The sequence below is a fragment of the Artemia franciscana genome, chromosome 13 (assembly GCF_032884065.1).
Source record: "Artemia franciscana chromosome 13, ASM3288406v1, whole genome shotgun sequence".
Lineage (NCBI taxonomy): Eukaryota > Metazoa > Arthropoda > Branchiopoda > Anostraca > Artemiidae > Artemia > Artemia franciscana.
In genome coordinates this window covers 1,456,475-1,473,592 of record NC_088875.1, presented here as the reverse complement: position 1 = coordinate 1,473,592, position 17,118 = coordinate 1,456,475, and the positions used below count along the sequence as shown (strand labels likewise).

Sequence of the window (17,118 nt, the reverse complement as noted above, 5' to 3'; positions counted from 1 at the left end):
GTCCCCGGGACATAAAAATAGCCTTTTTACTTATTTTCTATGATATTTTACCTTTTTCTTTGCCTCCTTTGTTTATAACCCGCTTTTGTTCCCTTAGCTGGTTAAAAATAAATTATTAGGCTACTACTATCAGATTATATTCTATTCAGAATCTTTATTAAGATAAGACAGAATTCGACTTGTCTTAACTGATCAACTTTTTCGTGAAACCTGGGAAAATATAGAAGCGTAGCATAAATCTATCCAAAAAAGCATAATTTTGGGCTCAGGGAAGCATAAACCTCTCCGTCCGATCTGGCAACACTGATTGTGTCCCTGTGTCCCACCTGTGAATATGGATAGATATTATATATATATATATATATATATATATATATATATATATATATATATATATATATATATATATATATATATATATATATATATATATATATATATATATATATATATATATATATATATATATATATATATATATATATATATATATATATATGTATATATATATATATATATATATGTGTGTTTTTAACTACGTAAAACTTCTTCTTTCATTCAGTTTATTATTCTATTAACTTTATTCTTGTCATTTATCTAATTTAAATAGCGAGATGATGAAAAAGCGGGACTTTGCATCGCAATCGAACCAACTAAACTATTGTGTCGAGTCATCAAAAACTTTCCGGTTGGGGGGTCCTTGACCGATAAGAGAAGCTATGATCCTATGAATGCTAACATTCGTGAGATTGAAAGGCCAGACGGACATAGCGGTTTATACCAGCGAGGCTTATACCACCAGAGCGTATGGTTCTAAAAATTAACCTATCTATTTTTTTATTTTATAGACAGGAAAACGAGAATTATCTTTATTTCATGAAACGCTGACTTTAGAAGAAGAAGCATTGCTTCTGAACCCACCTTGTGTGTTGATGTTATTGTGAATTTACCCTTCTTAGATGTTCTCGTTACAAAACGAGAAACTATGGTTGGATGTGAACGTATATAGAAAGCCAATTCATAGTGATAGATATCTGAGATATGACTCCTATAACCACCCTACGGTCAAAAATTCTGTAGTCTATTCATTGGTTGATAGAGCATTTGCAGTGTGTTCCTCTGATTTTGAGCTGAAGGCTGAACTTGATAGAGCATTTGCAGTGTGTTCCTCTGATTTTGAGCTGAAGGCTGAACTTGATAGAGCATTTGCAGTGTGTTCCTCTGATTTTGAGCTGAAGGCTGAACTTGATAGAGCATTTGCAGTGTGTTCCTCTGATTTTGAGCTGAAGGCTGAACTTGATAGAGCATTTGCAGTGTGTTCCTCTGATTTTGAGCTGAAGGCTGAACTTGATCATATAAAAGATATTCTGATAGGTAATGGATACCCCAAAAAGTCATTGACAAGGTTATTTCCAGGAGAAAGATGAGTGGAAATACCAAGAGCTCTGCCCCTAAGACTGAAGAAGATAAGCCCTTTTTGCCATTACCTTATATTAAGAGCATCACTGACATTTTAGGCTCCAAGCTCACTAAGCTTGGCTTGAAGGTGTTTTTTTCCCTCTTGAAGGATTATCTCCTCCTTCTTGAACAAAGGCAAGGATAAGATATGCCTGCCTTAAAAAGACAGAGCTAAAGGAGGAAGATAATTTTTCCTGCTATGGCCCATCATATTATTGAAAACCCTTCTCACTCCAATAAGTTTGACCAGGCCCAACTTATTGCTATTGTCCCACAATTCTTAAAGCAGAAAATCAGAGAAGCTCTGGAAATTGCTAAAAATAAACCAGCCAACAATAAAGACAAATGTGAGTTTCACATTAGCGAAATTTGGGAAACCCCTCACCCGTAGACTGAAAACTCACAAAAACTCCACCCCTCTCTTACGGGCCCAACGTATTTAAGATCTACTAGGATAGCAGCCATCAATGCCTCAAAATTTGGGCCATGGCACAACAATAATTTCAGGTTCGGCTCATTATTAGTGTTGTTCAGCGTTTTTATTTATTTAGTAATTTTACTTTCTGGCAAGAAATTAGAATTTGACCTGATGATGACAGGCACAGGTCCTGTTGAAATTATCGTTTGAAAAAGATCAATCACCTGACATCCATAGCTTAGATAAGCTTATTACCATCTACAATAATTGTGTATAAGAGTCAGGCTGGCCTCAGATAATATATTGATATTGGAGGAAACTCAAGCATTGGTCACTATCAAGGCCGTACCAAGGACAACCCTTCAGAGACAGGAGTGGGTTAAGATCGTGGTAGGGGTAGCTGTCAACTAAGGAAAGTACATTTTTTAATCAAATAGTGTGTGCTGTTTAACAGTAGACTACTTTGTTAAAACTTTTTTTTTCTTCTTTTATGCATTATCACCTCTCCTCAGCAATTCTTGTCCTAAGTCATTCCTTTTTACGCCACTAAAAATATTTCTTACACTTAACTTTTAACAAATCATTCACCAAAACGATTTGAGCCAATCTTTCCTTCAAAAGTGGTCCACATCTTTTTTTAAAAATTCAGCGCCTGTCCTAGAGTGTCATTCCTTCCCTTGGATTATATGCCTTCGGACGCCATACTCCACTAAGCTGAACAAAGTAAGACACAACAGTAGCCCTATTACAATAGAATAAAAATGAAAAAAAAAGATACCACAAATAGCATCCAACGAGGCCAAACTAGTCAAAGGATATATATCGAAAAATTTTTGGCCGACCATCTTCCCTTCAAGGACTTTTACAAATCTTTCTGTGCATTTGACGAAAATGGGAATGAAGTTCTCGAGAATCGTAAAATGAAAAGCGGGCGTTAAGAGCCGTCGTCGCGTCTTCCATTTTAGACCTAAAAAGAATGGATGATTTGAAACAAATTTTGAGTTCAGTTTTAAATCTGAAAAAGAAAATGGCAAATTATATGAAAGATGGAGACAACATAGCAGTTTATCGAGTCAAGATTCGCTATTGCTTTGACATTAACTTCAATAAGTGAAAAGAGAAATTCATATTTGTACAACTTACAAAATACTTACTGCTTATGCGATTTAAAAATATATTTTTTATAAACAACTAATAATGCTATTGTACGGTAAGATTAATATTTTATTTGGCCAGCGACAAAATTACGTCAATTGACATGGACACATCGTAATTTCGACAATTGGTCATTGACAAATGATAGATTTACAGAGTCACGAATAATTATATTTTCTGTTTTAGAATTCTGTAAAATCTTTGGTAGATGGTTTCTTCTTTCCTTTCTAAATACATTCAACGATCATTAGGTTTGGCAAACCCGTCTATCATGCGCATGAAAATATAAAAAAGAATAGAGGAGAGACTTCGCAAAATTTAAAGGTCAAGTTGCATTTCTATTATATTGAAATCAAGATGGTTATTATACAAGTTTAGCCTATTGCTAACTGTCCTTTTGCACGGTCTAGAAAAGAATTATGACAAAAATTTAGGTAATAAATTAAGAAATTCTTAAATCACGACGATGATTTCAAAATTATAAACTTTGTGTAACTCTGGGTTAACGGTGGAAATTTACAGAATTTATCTCCATTCTTTATTGTCCATTACCATAATCCTACCCAGGGTTGCCACTCAGTAAAAAAAATCAATAGATTTTAGTGATTTTTTGGTTGATTAATGATTTTCTTCAATAATCAAGTGATTTAAGTGCTGATTTAGTTATTTTGCCTCTTGAGGTGGCAACCCTGATCACACCAAACACCGATAATGTTTGTGCAGCCATCTTCTACTGCGTACGTATCTCTAGTGGCAACTCTGTAAGAGGATGTAATAACCTCTTCCTAGAGAAATCTGGTTATTTGTGTAAACAATAAAAGTCCCAAAAAAGGTGATAAGAACGGTTATAGTTCTAAAAGACATTTAGCCATCTTTCAGCCACACCAACAAAAAATATAAGGTCGACACTCTTAGAGAATTATCCAATAGATCGGACAATTGTTGGAGAATTTGCAGATGATGAAAAAAAAAACAGGATTACTTATTTATACACTATATATATTTATACAGAACACATCACTGCTGACTGTATTGAATGAGCAACACTTCGGCTTTGTCCCTTTTTTCTAGTCGGCCGGTTCCAGCTTATTACTAGAAAGTGGTAAGGGCCTACTTTACCACTTCAGTGGAAATTGAGGACTTCTACCCGGATTGATGAATATGAGATCAAATTTTGGAAATTTGTATACAATCCTTGCCTAGGGTCAAAAAGGATGGTTTTCGCTAGTAATTGAGCCATAGGCTATAGTTTGTGAGCTGAAGTGGAGTTTTATCGTCTATATTGGAGAAGGCTATCTGAGGTTATGTATTTAAGCTTTTGTTCCATTGAGCCACGTTTTCACTTTTGAAGCAGGAAGAGAAGCAGGCAGGCACCTGTTTCTGACCGAAGTTGGACGAAATCGAAATATTTAAGATGTGGGAAGGTTACCTGGTCTCATGGTCAGAAATTGGAGCTTGTGATTAAGAGAAAACAAGAAAACGAGGGGGATTTTCCGCCACTGAAAAAAATGAAGCGAAAAAAACAAAAGGAGATATTTCGGCAAAGGCCATCAAGCCGTCCTCAGTGCTTAAAAAAACCTTTTGAAGTGGACGTTAGCAAAGCAGAAGAAACAAAGAATTATACAAACAAAAAGCGAAACCAAAATAAAAGAACGGCTGTTCACAAATTAGACTGGGCAAGAATTTTCTCCTTTTTGATTAACTTGGCTTGTATTGCCTGATTATTTATTAATACGGTCAAATGATCTTGATTTAAAATGAGAAAGAACATTACTTGATTCTATTTGTATTAAGTTAACGGAAATTGGATTTACTTGAATATCTTCAGTCTCTCTATTTAAAGCAAGGTCTCTTATATTTTTTTTATTTATTTATTTTAATTGTCTTACTAAACGATTGGGGCAAACCATTTACAATGGAATTGAAATTGGCTCGTCAAAAGAACTAATAGGTCTGAAGGTTCAGAAACGTCGAAGGGCCAAGGCAGAGTCAAACTCGTCACTTTTATAGATAAAAGTTGGTGGGGGCGCTTCGCGCCCACCCCTTGACCCCCCCCCCCCCCCGCGCGCGTAAGTCGTTACGCGCCATATTAGTTACGCGCCATTGTAGTTGTGTCCCTGTGTCCCACCTGTGAATATATATATATATATATATATATATATATATATATATATATATATATATATATATATATATATATATATATATATATATATATATATATATATATATATATATATATATATATATATATATATATATATACATTTCAGGAGACTTTTAAGTTTAACTTTCTTTGAATTGGCCCCTTACTTTATATTTTGAGGAGTTTAACCGAATTTTTTCTGTATTTTTAAGATTTGTTTCATATTTTTTATTATTTTCACGGGTTTATGCATATCCAAAAAAGGATATTTCACAGGTTCTTTTAGAGATCTTGCCTGTCACTCAATTCCAGAAGGCTTTGAGTTCATATTTCTTTGAATTAGGCCTGTTTACTTTATATTTTGGTTGTTTTAAACGAATTTTCTTTCAATATTTTCAAGGTTTGTTTAATATTTTTATTATTTTCTCGGGTTTATACAAATACGGTACAGGGTATTTCATAGGTTCTTTTTGAGAGTCTTGGCTGTCAATTAATTTCAGAAGGCTTTTAAGTTCATCTTTCTTTGAATTAGGCCCTTTTACTTTATATTTTGATGATTTGAACCGAATTGTTCTATATTTTTAAGATTTATTTAATTTTTTTTATTATTTTCACGGGTTTATACATACCTCACACAGGGTATTTCACAGGTTGTCTTTTGAAAGGGCTTGGCTGTCACTCAATTTCAGAAGGCTTTTAAGTTCATCTTTCTTTGAATTAGGCCTACTTGATTTATCTTTTGAGGGGTTTAACCATTTGTTTTGCTTTTTATTAGTCTTTAACATTATTAGTTTTTGATATTCTTATTTTTTTTTATACTTTAATACATTTCATTAATAGTCCTAATCCTAAAATAAAATAATTATATCAATTCACTGCAAAAGAACAAATTTAATGAAACATCATCATATTCAACATTACATATTATTGATATCATTGAACGATTTTTAAATGTTAGATGTTCCCTGAAACAGAATAATTTCTTAGTTTGTCTCTTGTTAGGACACTTTCTCTCTTCTCTTAGCTCGTGTTCCATACGTTATTCACGGTTAAATCTTGGCTTATACACATTTTTCTTAGAAGTCTTATTCACAAATTCATGACACGTCTCATTCCTGCTCTTATTACCTTTAATGACTGTATCACGTGATTCACCATCATTAGCAACATTAATATACCCAGACAATTTTCTTTTCAGATATTCGTCTTAATATTCACTGGAAATATCATCTGACAAACCCTTCTTATTTTATTGGTATTAACGTGAATATCCAGTACAATATTCATTCTTACATCTTGGGTCATACACAGTTTTTATTTAGATTTCATCGACAATCTCATCGCGCGTTTCAACATTGTTATCATTGCGTTCAATGACTGTATCTCTTTATTCACCATCACTAGTATTATTAATGTTCGCAGGAACAATTCTTTTCATCAATTAATTTTTATATTCATCAGAAGTATTATCTATCAATGCCCTTTTTATTTTACTTGTGATTTCATCATCTATTGTGACATTAATGTTACTAAGGTTGCAGTTCTGACATGTTGATAATATATGCTTTTAGCATTTGTACAGCATTACAATAATAATAATTTATTTTTGACCCGCTACAAAAAATTAAAGCGGAGTATCAAAAAAAAAGAAGCAAAACAAACACTACACAAAACAGAAAGAACAAGAAACTATAGCAAACGAGTAAGGCTTCCGTGGGCGGGCAGATATTTATAAGTAGACTGGGGTATTTTTCCAGCAAGCTCCGTCAGTTTCGACCCAATATCCGGGAAACTATAAACAGATATGAGGCTCCTATTCCTATACCATGGAGGCAGATACAATAGAAAACGGGAAAACCGGAAATAGTAAGAGCGAATTGAACTGATATCTTTTTTATGAAAAATAGGGTAAATACCAGAAAGAAACAAAACCGAATGATCTGTAAAAGACGAGTATAATTTAGCAAGAGACTTTCTATTGTATCTACCTCGGTTAGCAACAATTTTAGAGTAACTTAATTGGATTTTCTTCTTGCAATCAGCAACAGGGAGAGTCCGTAAGTATTTTAGTGCTTTACTAACATTAATCCCCAGCCACCGAAATGAAGGAACCGACGGGATAGAAAGATCCACAGATTAGAGGAGTAGTGATATTACTATTAAATGAAAGATATTCACACTTTGAAGGACTAAGAGAAAGTCCAATCGCATGATGTTTAGATGCCACTGCTGAAACAGACAAAGAGAGCCCTTTTTTATTCCTACTGATCAAAAGAATATCATCCGCATAGGCAAGATAAGAAATATTTACAGAATTGTGTATGCAAGTAGGTGGAATAGAGAAAAGGAAAGATGATATACAAAGTTTGAAAATAGAGGGGGAGAGGACAGCACCTTGCCAGACCCCACGTCGTACTGGAATTTTACTTTCTGAAACCCTCGCATCCGTTTTAATCCGCAAAAGATGACAATACGACTTATAAATCAGTAATGTATTACCAGAGAAATAAGCAAGGTTTACCCTTAACGTCAATTACTAGTTTTAGACTTGCATTATCTTTCAGTACTAGTCTCTCTGGTAATATTACTCTTGCATATCCACTATTTTGACGATGTAAATTCTTGGCCACTCCAAAGAAATTTAAGTTCTTATTTTCATGACAAAAAATACAAACATTTCCAATAAGATCACCTATACTACTTGTTTTGTAGTTCAGATATTCATGTTCCTGTCCATTCCATTTCTTTGTAAGCATAAGTATTTCAATCGACTAAACGGGCATAAACTTTTTATCTGAGACAACTCATGCTCACTGTTCTACTGGTGCTTAAAAACTAAGTCAAACTCTGGAAAAATATATTCTTTTCACTCGGGGTACACTTTTTAAAAGCTCAAAAATCCAGTTCTTTTTACATAGAAGTATCATATCAATTAGACTTAGTGACAAATCTCATTATTGATATGCTTGATAGGCGTTTTGCATAGATTTCTCATCACTAAATGCATTTCTCAAACCGTTTGTTGAAAAAGAGCAATAGATAAATGAAAGACAGTTACGATTTGTATTTTTCTATCGGTTCTTTCTTCTGTATTTAAAAAAAATAATCATGTACATAAAATCACTAATTCCTACAAAAGAAGAAAAAAGTAATTATACAAAAAATATTAAAAAGTAAATATTCGTTATAGAAAAATGGTTAAAACTTCAATTAATTATACAAAACATTAAAAAGTAAGAATTTGTTATAATAAAATGTTAAAGACTTAAATTTATTATACAAAACATTAAAAAGTAAGAATTCGTTATAGTAAAATGTTAAAAACTTAAGTTTATAATACAAAATTAACAAAAAAAACAAAAATTTGCTATAGTAAGATGTTAAACACTTAAATTCCTTTAAAAATACAATGCTCATTTTTTAGAAAGGCTTTTTTTCTTAAAAAATGAGTAATGAAAAGAAAAACAATGATTTAAGTCAATAAAATACAGTTTTTCGACTAATATAGCTGTTAATCCAAAGTTAAGAGTCTTAAAGCGTTATACAAAAATTATAAAAACAATGTTAATAAGTAATAAAAGAAAAAACTTCTAGAAAAGGTCAGAGCTTTTAAACCTAGTGACAAAATCTGAGTTTGAGTAATTCAAAAAAGACGGTTAAACTCAACAAAAAATGAGAAAATATAGAAATTACCTGTCTAGCAGCGAAAGGTGGGGGGTCAAAAACCAGACTAGAATCATGTCTCTCTGGACCAAATATGTACCGTACGCGAGGAAAACAATCTTTGAAGAAACAGTAATATGACGTCCCCCTTAAATTTAAAAGTTGTCTCAGTAGAATTTATTGATGATTACATATTCTAGAGGGTTGGAACTAAATTTTCTTAGCTAGGATATACACAGTTTTTGATAAATAAAATTTGCTGAAATTCTATGAATAACACAACACGCAAAATACAAGAACAAATTTTTCAGATAATTTTATTTTGTGTGAAGCTCCAATGGTGCGCTGGTGGGCCTAGAACTAGTTGAAAGGTCAAATATCGTCTAGGCTTTAACTCTCTGGACCGCATATCTTTATAAGACAAAGAGTATGGGAAATATCCAAGTACAGCTGTTTCTCGAAAAAACCTATGGCTAGGGCCGCAAAAAAGAGACTACTCTATAAGATTTGCGACAGGGAAGAAGGAATGGTAGATTCTGAATAGGGTTTGCCACAGGAGGTGGAGAGCCGTATTCTACTGGTTCTTAATGATTTTCAATTAGGTTTCGGTGTTTATAACAAAAGTTAGACATTTCATAGATAAACTTGAGTTTATTCGTATCTCTATAATTAACGACAAAAATTGGCATATTTATTTATACTGTGAATAAACATGAGTTTTCTTAATTCTCTATTCAACTACTTCAGGTAGAATAAAAGCATGAGTTTTCATGGATATACAAATTTCTAATAAAAGGCCCTCCCCTTCATGAATAAAGACAAATCACTAAAATGCCAGAATCCAGGAAAAATTGAATTGCTCCCACAATATAGATATAGCCATTCTCCACAATTTTAATTAAGCATCCTTGAGGCAAATTTTGAAAATACTAGTGACATAGTTATCTTTTCAATCATTTTTTTAGCTTGATAAAATCAGGAGGAAAGGGGAACTGGCAAATATGGCCCTAAAATTTTTTGTTTCAAATTATTTGGCATTATGAGTCAACTGTTGCTCAGATATGATCCAAAAAATAATAGCAAAATTAATTTCGGCAATGATTGAATATTAAAATCAATAAGACAAAAGATTGGCTGAAATTATTACTAGCTGAATCTCAGTATTAGTAAAATCTCACTTTTAATGGGTCTTTACTGTAGCACGAAAAAAGACAGAATCCTAATAGCTTGCCAAAATAAACACAACTTACCAATAATAATAACTTACGTAAATAAAATATATTACCCGAGGAAAGAAGTAATCCATCTCCCAGCCAATCACGAGTCAAATCATAGTCAATACTCTTCTTAATCAGCTTCGTGCTGCTTAGTAAGGGCTAAAACAAAAAAAATAGGTGATAAACCAACCGGCGTAAAATCGAAACTGATTACATCCCAAATTCAACCAATAGCCTTTTTGGTGACAGTTGCCCCTCCCCTTGAAAGACCAAGAATACACAAAATTGGAAAAATTTTATATTACTACTACTGACATCTCGTCACAACAAAACCATTCCTGAGACTGACTTAACACAATGCCTTCACAGTTTCTTCGCTTACTTCAATGGTAGCTCATCCTCAAGGGAGAATGCCTTCCGACTTATGATGGCAAAATCAGCCCAGCGAGTGCCTCAGAGTACCCTGCGAGCTTTGCTAATCCGCTGCTCTACATTAGGTATTTTTGAAGATCACACTGTCTTTCCAAGAAGGTAAATATCAGTTCAAATAAGGATAAATCCTTTTTATTGAACATTGAAAAGAAACAATAAAATAAATAAAGGATATTTCGATTACTTAAACGGTGATGGTCATCAGCCAGTGTGCTTCTAATGACGTGTAATTCCTGACGATGGAAACTGTATATGTGGCCGAATTATCCAGTACTGTTTATTGCTTTTTCTTCACTGTCTAATAAAAAGACTGATTCCAACTTGAACTGCTGTTTACTGCAGAATCTTAGTAATGTCAAAAACGTACCAACCGCGTTTGCTGGTATATATCTGCAAAATTGCATATATATTTATATATATATATATATATATATATATATATATATATATATATATATATATATATATATATATATATATATATAACGCAGTACAGAATTGCAGTATATATCTGCAAAATTGGCATAAAAATCTTTGATTGGTAATATCTCTCCCCTATTTTACGAACATGGAAACTCATGCTGAAGATGAACCAGTTTTTCTTTATGTTAAACGTTCGACAAATATTCGCTAGCACCGGAAGTTATAGCTATTTGTCTATTCACAATGACAGATTGGAAAATAGGTTTGTAGCTAAAAGTTCAAAATGGATAAAAATAAAAAATTTGGACACGAGCATAGAATTGATAAGAGACGAAGACTGACGGCTGAATGTGCAAGGGGGTCGAAAGATATTTGCGGATGTTTCGGTAAAATATCCGAAAATACCCGGAAATCGAAAGGTAAGTTTTGGATAATAAAAGACCCCCTCCACCCTCAAAAAATCCTTGATTTTTGTTTTGTGACAAATTAAATAGCGAATGGCCCAATAGGGCTTTCGTGTCAATAAATTTATCTATCTATTTATTTTAACTATATAGCCAATATGGTTGAAACTAGATGAATGAAATAGTTAAAAGCAATTTAAGCCAGGAACAGATCCGTGGGGTCGCAGGGTACGACCCTCCCGCAAAGACACTTCTGGCACACTTATTCCGTTCTTTTTTCTTTTATAATCTTTTTTAAATAATATTGTTAATTCGGTGCCCAACTCGAGTCACATTGGCGCCCTTAGTCCAGTGGTCCCCCAAGATTCTTTCCAGATCCGCCCCTACTAGTGAGATCATCAATTAGTCTATAATAGATAGTGAGAGTGTCAGGATTAACAATGACTGGAATAGACAAACATAAAATCATACGGAATATAGTGAATTTGAAAAAATATTTGATTCTAGATGATGATTTTCTAGAATTATCTGTTCAAAGGACAACATTTTCACAAAGAGAATGATTGACGATATAATAAAAAGCGTGTCTCCGTCTTTGGACTATTGCATGAAATTTTTATGTCGTGGTCCAGATGCATTTACTAAATTTATTGATATACTAATTGAAACAAAACAAAACTATATTATGATTTTGCTCTCAACCCCTATTTAGACGGTCATTTCCCAAGGAAACAAGATATAAGTTTCGTGACATCACTCGATTACTCCTCCTCATTTTCCCCACCAGTCAGTTTGTTTTGGAAGTGAGAAAGCCAACATCGAAAAATTTTTTACACATTGTGTTTGTGTAGAATGGGCAGCTGGTCATCCTGTGAGAATTGTACTTTTGATGATGACTATGATGACAAGTGTACTTTATGCAACCCATGTAAATTTCACAGAGATACGCAATGCAAATGAAAGACTGTAATTACCGTCTTAAAGATTTGTGACTCTCATAATAGACGTTTTCCATTCTCCGATTGTGAAAATATACAAAAATGATTGAAAATGTACATTTTCAGAGAGCGGTTGTTGCGGATTAAAGTGTTTATAGTAGCCATGTTTTAAACTTACATCAACACTTGCTGTAGTGAAAAATTTGGAGATGAGTTGACTGAAGGATGAGATTCTTTATGACGCAAATATGCCATTTCTAGAAAAAGAAATTCTTTTTCGATCTAACGATAATTACTCTTGGTTCCTTTTTCTTCTTCGACAAGAGCGATGTCTTACGCTTCCGGCCTGAGTTGAGACGAATGAGGAATGAGGTATTTCTCACTCTCTTAAAATCTTTTCCGTTTTGTCACTATTTCAAGCTCTCCAAAGTATCGCGCACTTGACCTGAGATTTTGCGAAGGACTTTCTTAGAAATCCTTCCCAGAGAATTCCGCGGCAAAATCAACGGCACCCAGTGCAATATATTTTTAGCCGGGGGTAGAGCAGAGCGAAATACCTTAGCAAACTAATTGCCGAGACCGTAATAATGCTGTAATAAGCTTTTCCATGACCCAATTGTCGTGGTCCCAGAATAGTAAAATAGCAATAAACATCAGGACAAACAAAGGTAGTTTTTCTATTAGCTATCGTACTGAATGGGTCAAAAACTACATATAATCACAGTCAAAGAATTTGTTATAGCTAGAGGATCACCCAATTCGCCTCTTAATGTTAAAAAACAGAGGTCCGAATATGAAGTGTTGAATGGAATATATTGAAGATGCTTTATATTATAGTGGTGAATTTGTTCATGAGTTCTTTTTCGTTCGAGAATACGTAGAAAAATGACATCTGTTACCAACTCTCGATGTTTCAGCGAATGAAGCTTTAAGAAATACACAATTGTCAGACGAGAAATCGAGGGGATAATGGGCAAAAATAACACTATCCATGCCACTGGTGCTACCGGCGCAACGACCATCGATTACATTCTGTTTATAACCAAGAACATGTCTCAGATTATCGTTGAGAATAACATTCCCATTGTCAATAGAATGTTACATCATTATTAGTTCAATGGAACCTTAGTTCAATGGAGCAACTAATATAAATCTTGCTCCGTTCCGTGGAATAGTTACTGGGAATACACTATTTTTACAAGTAGAGATTTTTCTCCTGATAGAACGATACAAATCAGTCAATATGTTTCTAATAACGTGTAATTCCTGATGATGGAATTACACGCATATTCATATATGCTCGCATACTCATGCTTCTTAACGCAGTGACGAAGGGAAATTCACCCAAGTTTATTGATTCTATCCATTTCTTGGTAGCAAGTGGCCAATCATGAGGTCTTACTTTAATATCATATGTACGATCCTTTCTCAGGATACCATATGTATTTTTAAGAATACAATCAGCAAGAGTAACTTCATACCTTCCCTCGAGTTTGATGGCAGGGAAGAGTTTTGTCCAAATATCGCTTTTTTTAGATTACTAAAGAGGCGGTAAGAGACATTGAACATGAATGTCACAAACAAATCATGAGGCATTGTGAAAACTTCAGCGGCAAATTAAAAATCAAAATCGGAGTTGTATCCAAGCCAACTAATAAGCAACTGTCACTTGCACTTAAAGAGTACGAGCCTTTAAATATCTTTTTAATCTGACACATTCCATTATTTTTTATTTTTTCAATTCACAATTATAAAAACCGCCAAGAATCCCGTCATCTTTCACATCCTATTGATGATAGTTTACAGGTTTAGTGTCAAGACTTCTGACACGTTAAAAAGTTCAGTGGACCACGAGTAATTCCCTTTTTCAAAAATATTATTTGTTTGATTGATTCGAAGTGTATCACCAACATTAAATTTCTTCTTCACAACCTTTTCATTGGAACATTGTAAAGAAAAATGTCAAGTGTATTGTTATTGTGATAAACTGCAAGAGGACTTGAAGTTAATCTTCAAGAGGACTTGAAGATTATAAAGTGACCAATGGGGACGTTGTCTATAAATCAACATGATTTTATCTAAATCGAGATAATGTATAATATCTCGAAATTAAAAGTCGAATCGTTCTTATCAAGCGTTCAGCCAGTATCACCTTTATAGGACTATGACTGTGATGGAGTATTATATTATATTTCAATAAAACCTCTTTTACGTGTGGATTTACAAATTTACTTCCTCCATCTGTTTGAATTATTCTATAAGAATCACGTTCAAAGATACTATAAACTTCATCGCCTCTCTTTGAACCGAGTGGAACGGTGTATGCATAGCGACAAAAAAGCACTGACTACAAGTAAAACATACTTGAACGGTCTATTGTGACATATTTGAACCTCTTCTAGAGTCAAAAATTCTTCAAGTAATATATTCAAGGGGAAAAAGCTTTACTTTTTCGATAACAATTACCGAAAACTCTATGAATTCGATGAAGAGCGTAACTGGGTTCATTCTGTAAATACTATTTTGCTAGCTTCTTTTCAACTCCAGCGACTTGGACTAGTGTGGCGGGAAAACCGAAACTTCCCCCTTCACCAATACTTTCATAAGCCTGTTTCAAAACCTGAGAAATTCTGAATGTAAAAGCGGTGTGGATTGTTCGTTACCCCTTTGCATACTAAATGTAGTGGAAAGACTCTTTCGTTTAATACCTTTTAAATCATCACGCCCACTTTGCGTGCTTTCCAAAAAAGTTATATCTTTTGATATTTCTTCACATTCCCTAAATCGTTTTAAAACATGTTTATTCTAATAAGACGTTTTAGAAAATTTGATGACTTTGAAAACTTATATAAATGACTATCGAATTTTTGAGGTCTTGTAAGATTTGCAATCAAATCTGATACCAAATCAATTAAATTTTAACTCTTGCCATCGAATAAAAATTCATTCTTTTGTCGCCAATTTGTACTTGTTCATTTTCAGCGAGATAAGTCAAGAGTCTTTACTCTGCTCATAATGCGAATGAGCATTAAATCCACAACACTTGATGAAACTTTAGATAAGTCTTCGTCTTGTTTTCGCGTTTTCAAAGCTTCAGAATTTTCAGAAGTTGGAGCTTGATCATGACACTTACTTAGAGCAGTTTTCACGATAAGATCAAAGCTTATCGACACATCGAGGGGTATTTTGAAGCAAAATTAATGTTTCATCATCGACATTTGTTTCATTGTTAGTAAATTTATCAAAATTATCTTCAAGGTGCTCTTTAGGAAAAGAAGGAGTTCAATTGGCGTCAATTTGTAAGGTTTGGTCATTTTTACGGAATAGTGTTCAAAGTCCCGGGATTTACGGTATTAGCAATGAAAAGAAACTACTAATCATTTGAACAAGCCGTTTTATTAAGAAAATCTTTTCCTTTCTTTTGGCAAGCTATGCCACGAACAAGCGAACGACGTTACTTTGTCTGTTGTCTAACACCTTCGAGGAGTTGAACATAGCCTTCAGTTGAAATTAAAGAAACCTCAGATAGGAGATTAATGAATTCACTGTCAATTCCATGCTTGAGTATAGCTTTCCTAGGCCATCATCTTGATAAAAAAATTTTAGCAATCATCCTGCTAAAAATTGATGGCCCGCAAAACAATTATCTGAATGGCGTTTTAAATTGATACATACTCCCCCAATGTCAAAATACAACTAATCGAGCCTAACCTCAATCTGTTGAATAAATGTGTGAATCACAATCAACCCTAGGGATGATACAGTAAGTACAGTTTAAAGCACGTGTTCTCATACATTTGCTCTATTGAAAGAGATTACGCAGAACGAGAGCTAAGTAAATTTCTTTATGAGACCGTACCGTGAATAACTGTAGCATCTCCTGAAACCATTCTATTCAGGAAAATCATCATTAATCAACCACGAGTTTTGTTCAATAGTATTAAACACGTCAAGTCCCCGTGTGAATTTTATGTCTGGTGCAATACTCTTTACTTTATCATAGGACCCTTGCCACACACTATAGCAATAATAGATATTTTCAGATTTTCAAAAAACGTTTTATCACGACTTTGTATTATTTTTATTAGGTGTCGTTTTGCTAAAAATTGATGGCCCGCACAAAAATGGATCTGAATGGCGTTTTAAATTGATACATACTCCCCCGATGTCAAAATACAACTAATCGAGCCTAATCTCAATCTGTTGAATAAATAATCAAAAATAGAATAAATGGTTTTTTTAATAGGAATAAATATACTGCATAAAAAATATTCATATAAACATGAGTCAACAACATAAAATAGACACTTGAACATATTTACATTTAACATGCACTCATAAATAAACATCCGGAGGACCGGACACGACCAGAGGATGTTATGGCCAGAACAGCGGCCGGGAAGCGCCGCTGCGGCGGGGCGATGGTTGTAAATTCATAGTATAGAACTTTTTCTGCTTTGCCCCATAAAATATAGAAATATAAATAAATAAAAATCATGTCAAAACACATGAAAACGACTAGAAAAGACATTACTTGTAAAAACACAAGAAAACGACTAGAAAACACACATTACTGAGCTAGAAACTGATCGTATCCCACTTCCACCAACTGTTGATCTTTCTCCAGACCAAGACGGCGTCTGTTCTACATATACGTCTGTATTTAAAGTAATTTAGCAACCGAAAGGTGGTTCGTCCAAAATAGCCGACATGGCATTTTTCTCTTCTCGAACTGTATAGCTTCTAATTTTAAAAAGAGAATAGCCATAACACTTGCTCTTGCAGTTAAATTATTTTCTACGTAGTTCCTATAAACACTGAAATTTTCCTTTACTTTCCTTTGAAATTATCCTCTGAATAGTGT

The 17,118-nt window shown here is 33.7% G+C and overlaps 1 protein-coding gene across 3 annotated transcripts in view; it reads right to left on the bottom strand.

The window, feature by feature from the left end:
• Nucleotides 1-17,118, bottom strand: part of LOC136034364 (cytochrome P450 4C1-like) — a 290,741-nt gene that overhangs the window by 44,102 nt on the left and 229,521 nt on the right. For all 3 annotated transcript variants that reach the window (XM_065715508.1, XM_065715507.1, XM_065715506.1), the window contains exons 4-5: nt 10,126-10,216; nt 2,655-2,843 (exon numbers count right to left, since the gene is read on the bottom strand). In XM_065715508.1, the coding sequence (XP_065571580.1) occupies nt 2,655-2,843; nt 10,126-10,216 (280 nt within the window). The remainder of the gene's footprint in view (nt 1-2,654; nt 2,844-10,125; nt 10,217-17,118) is intronic.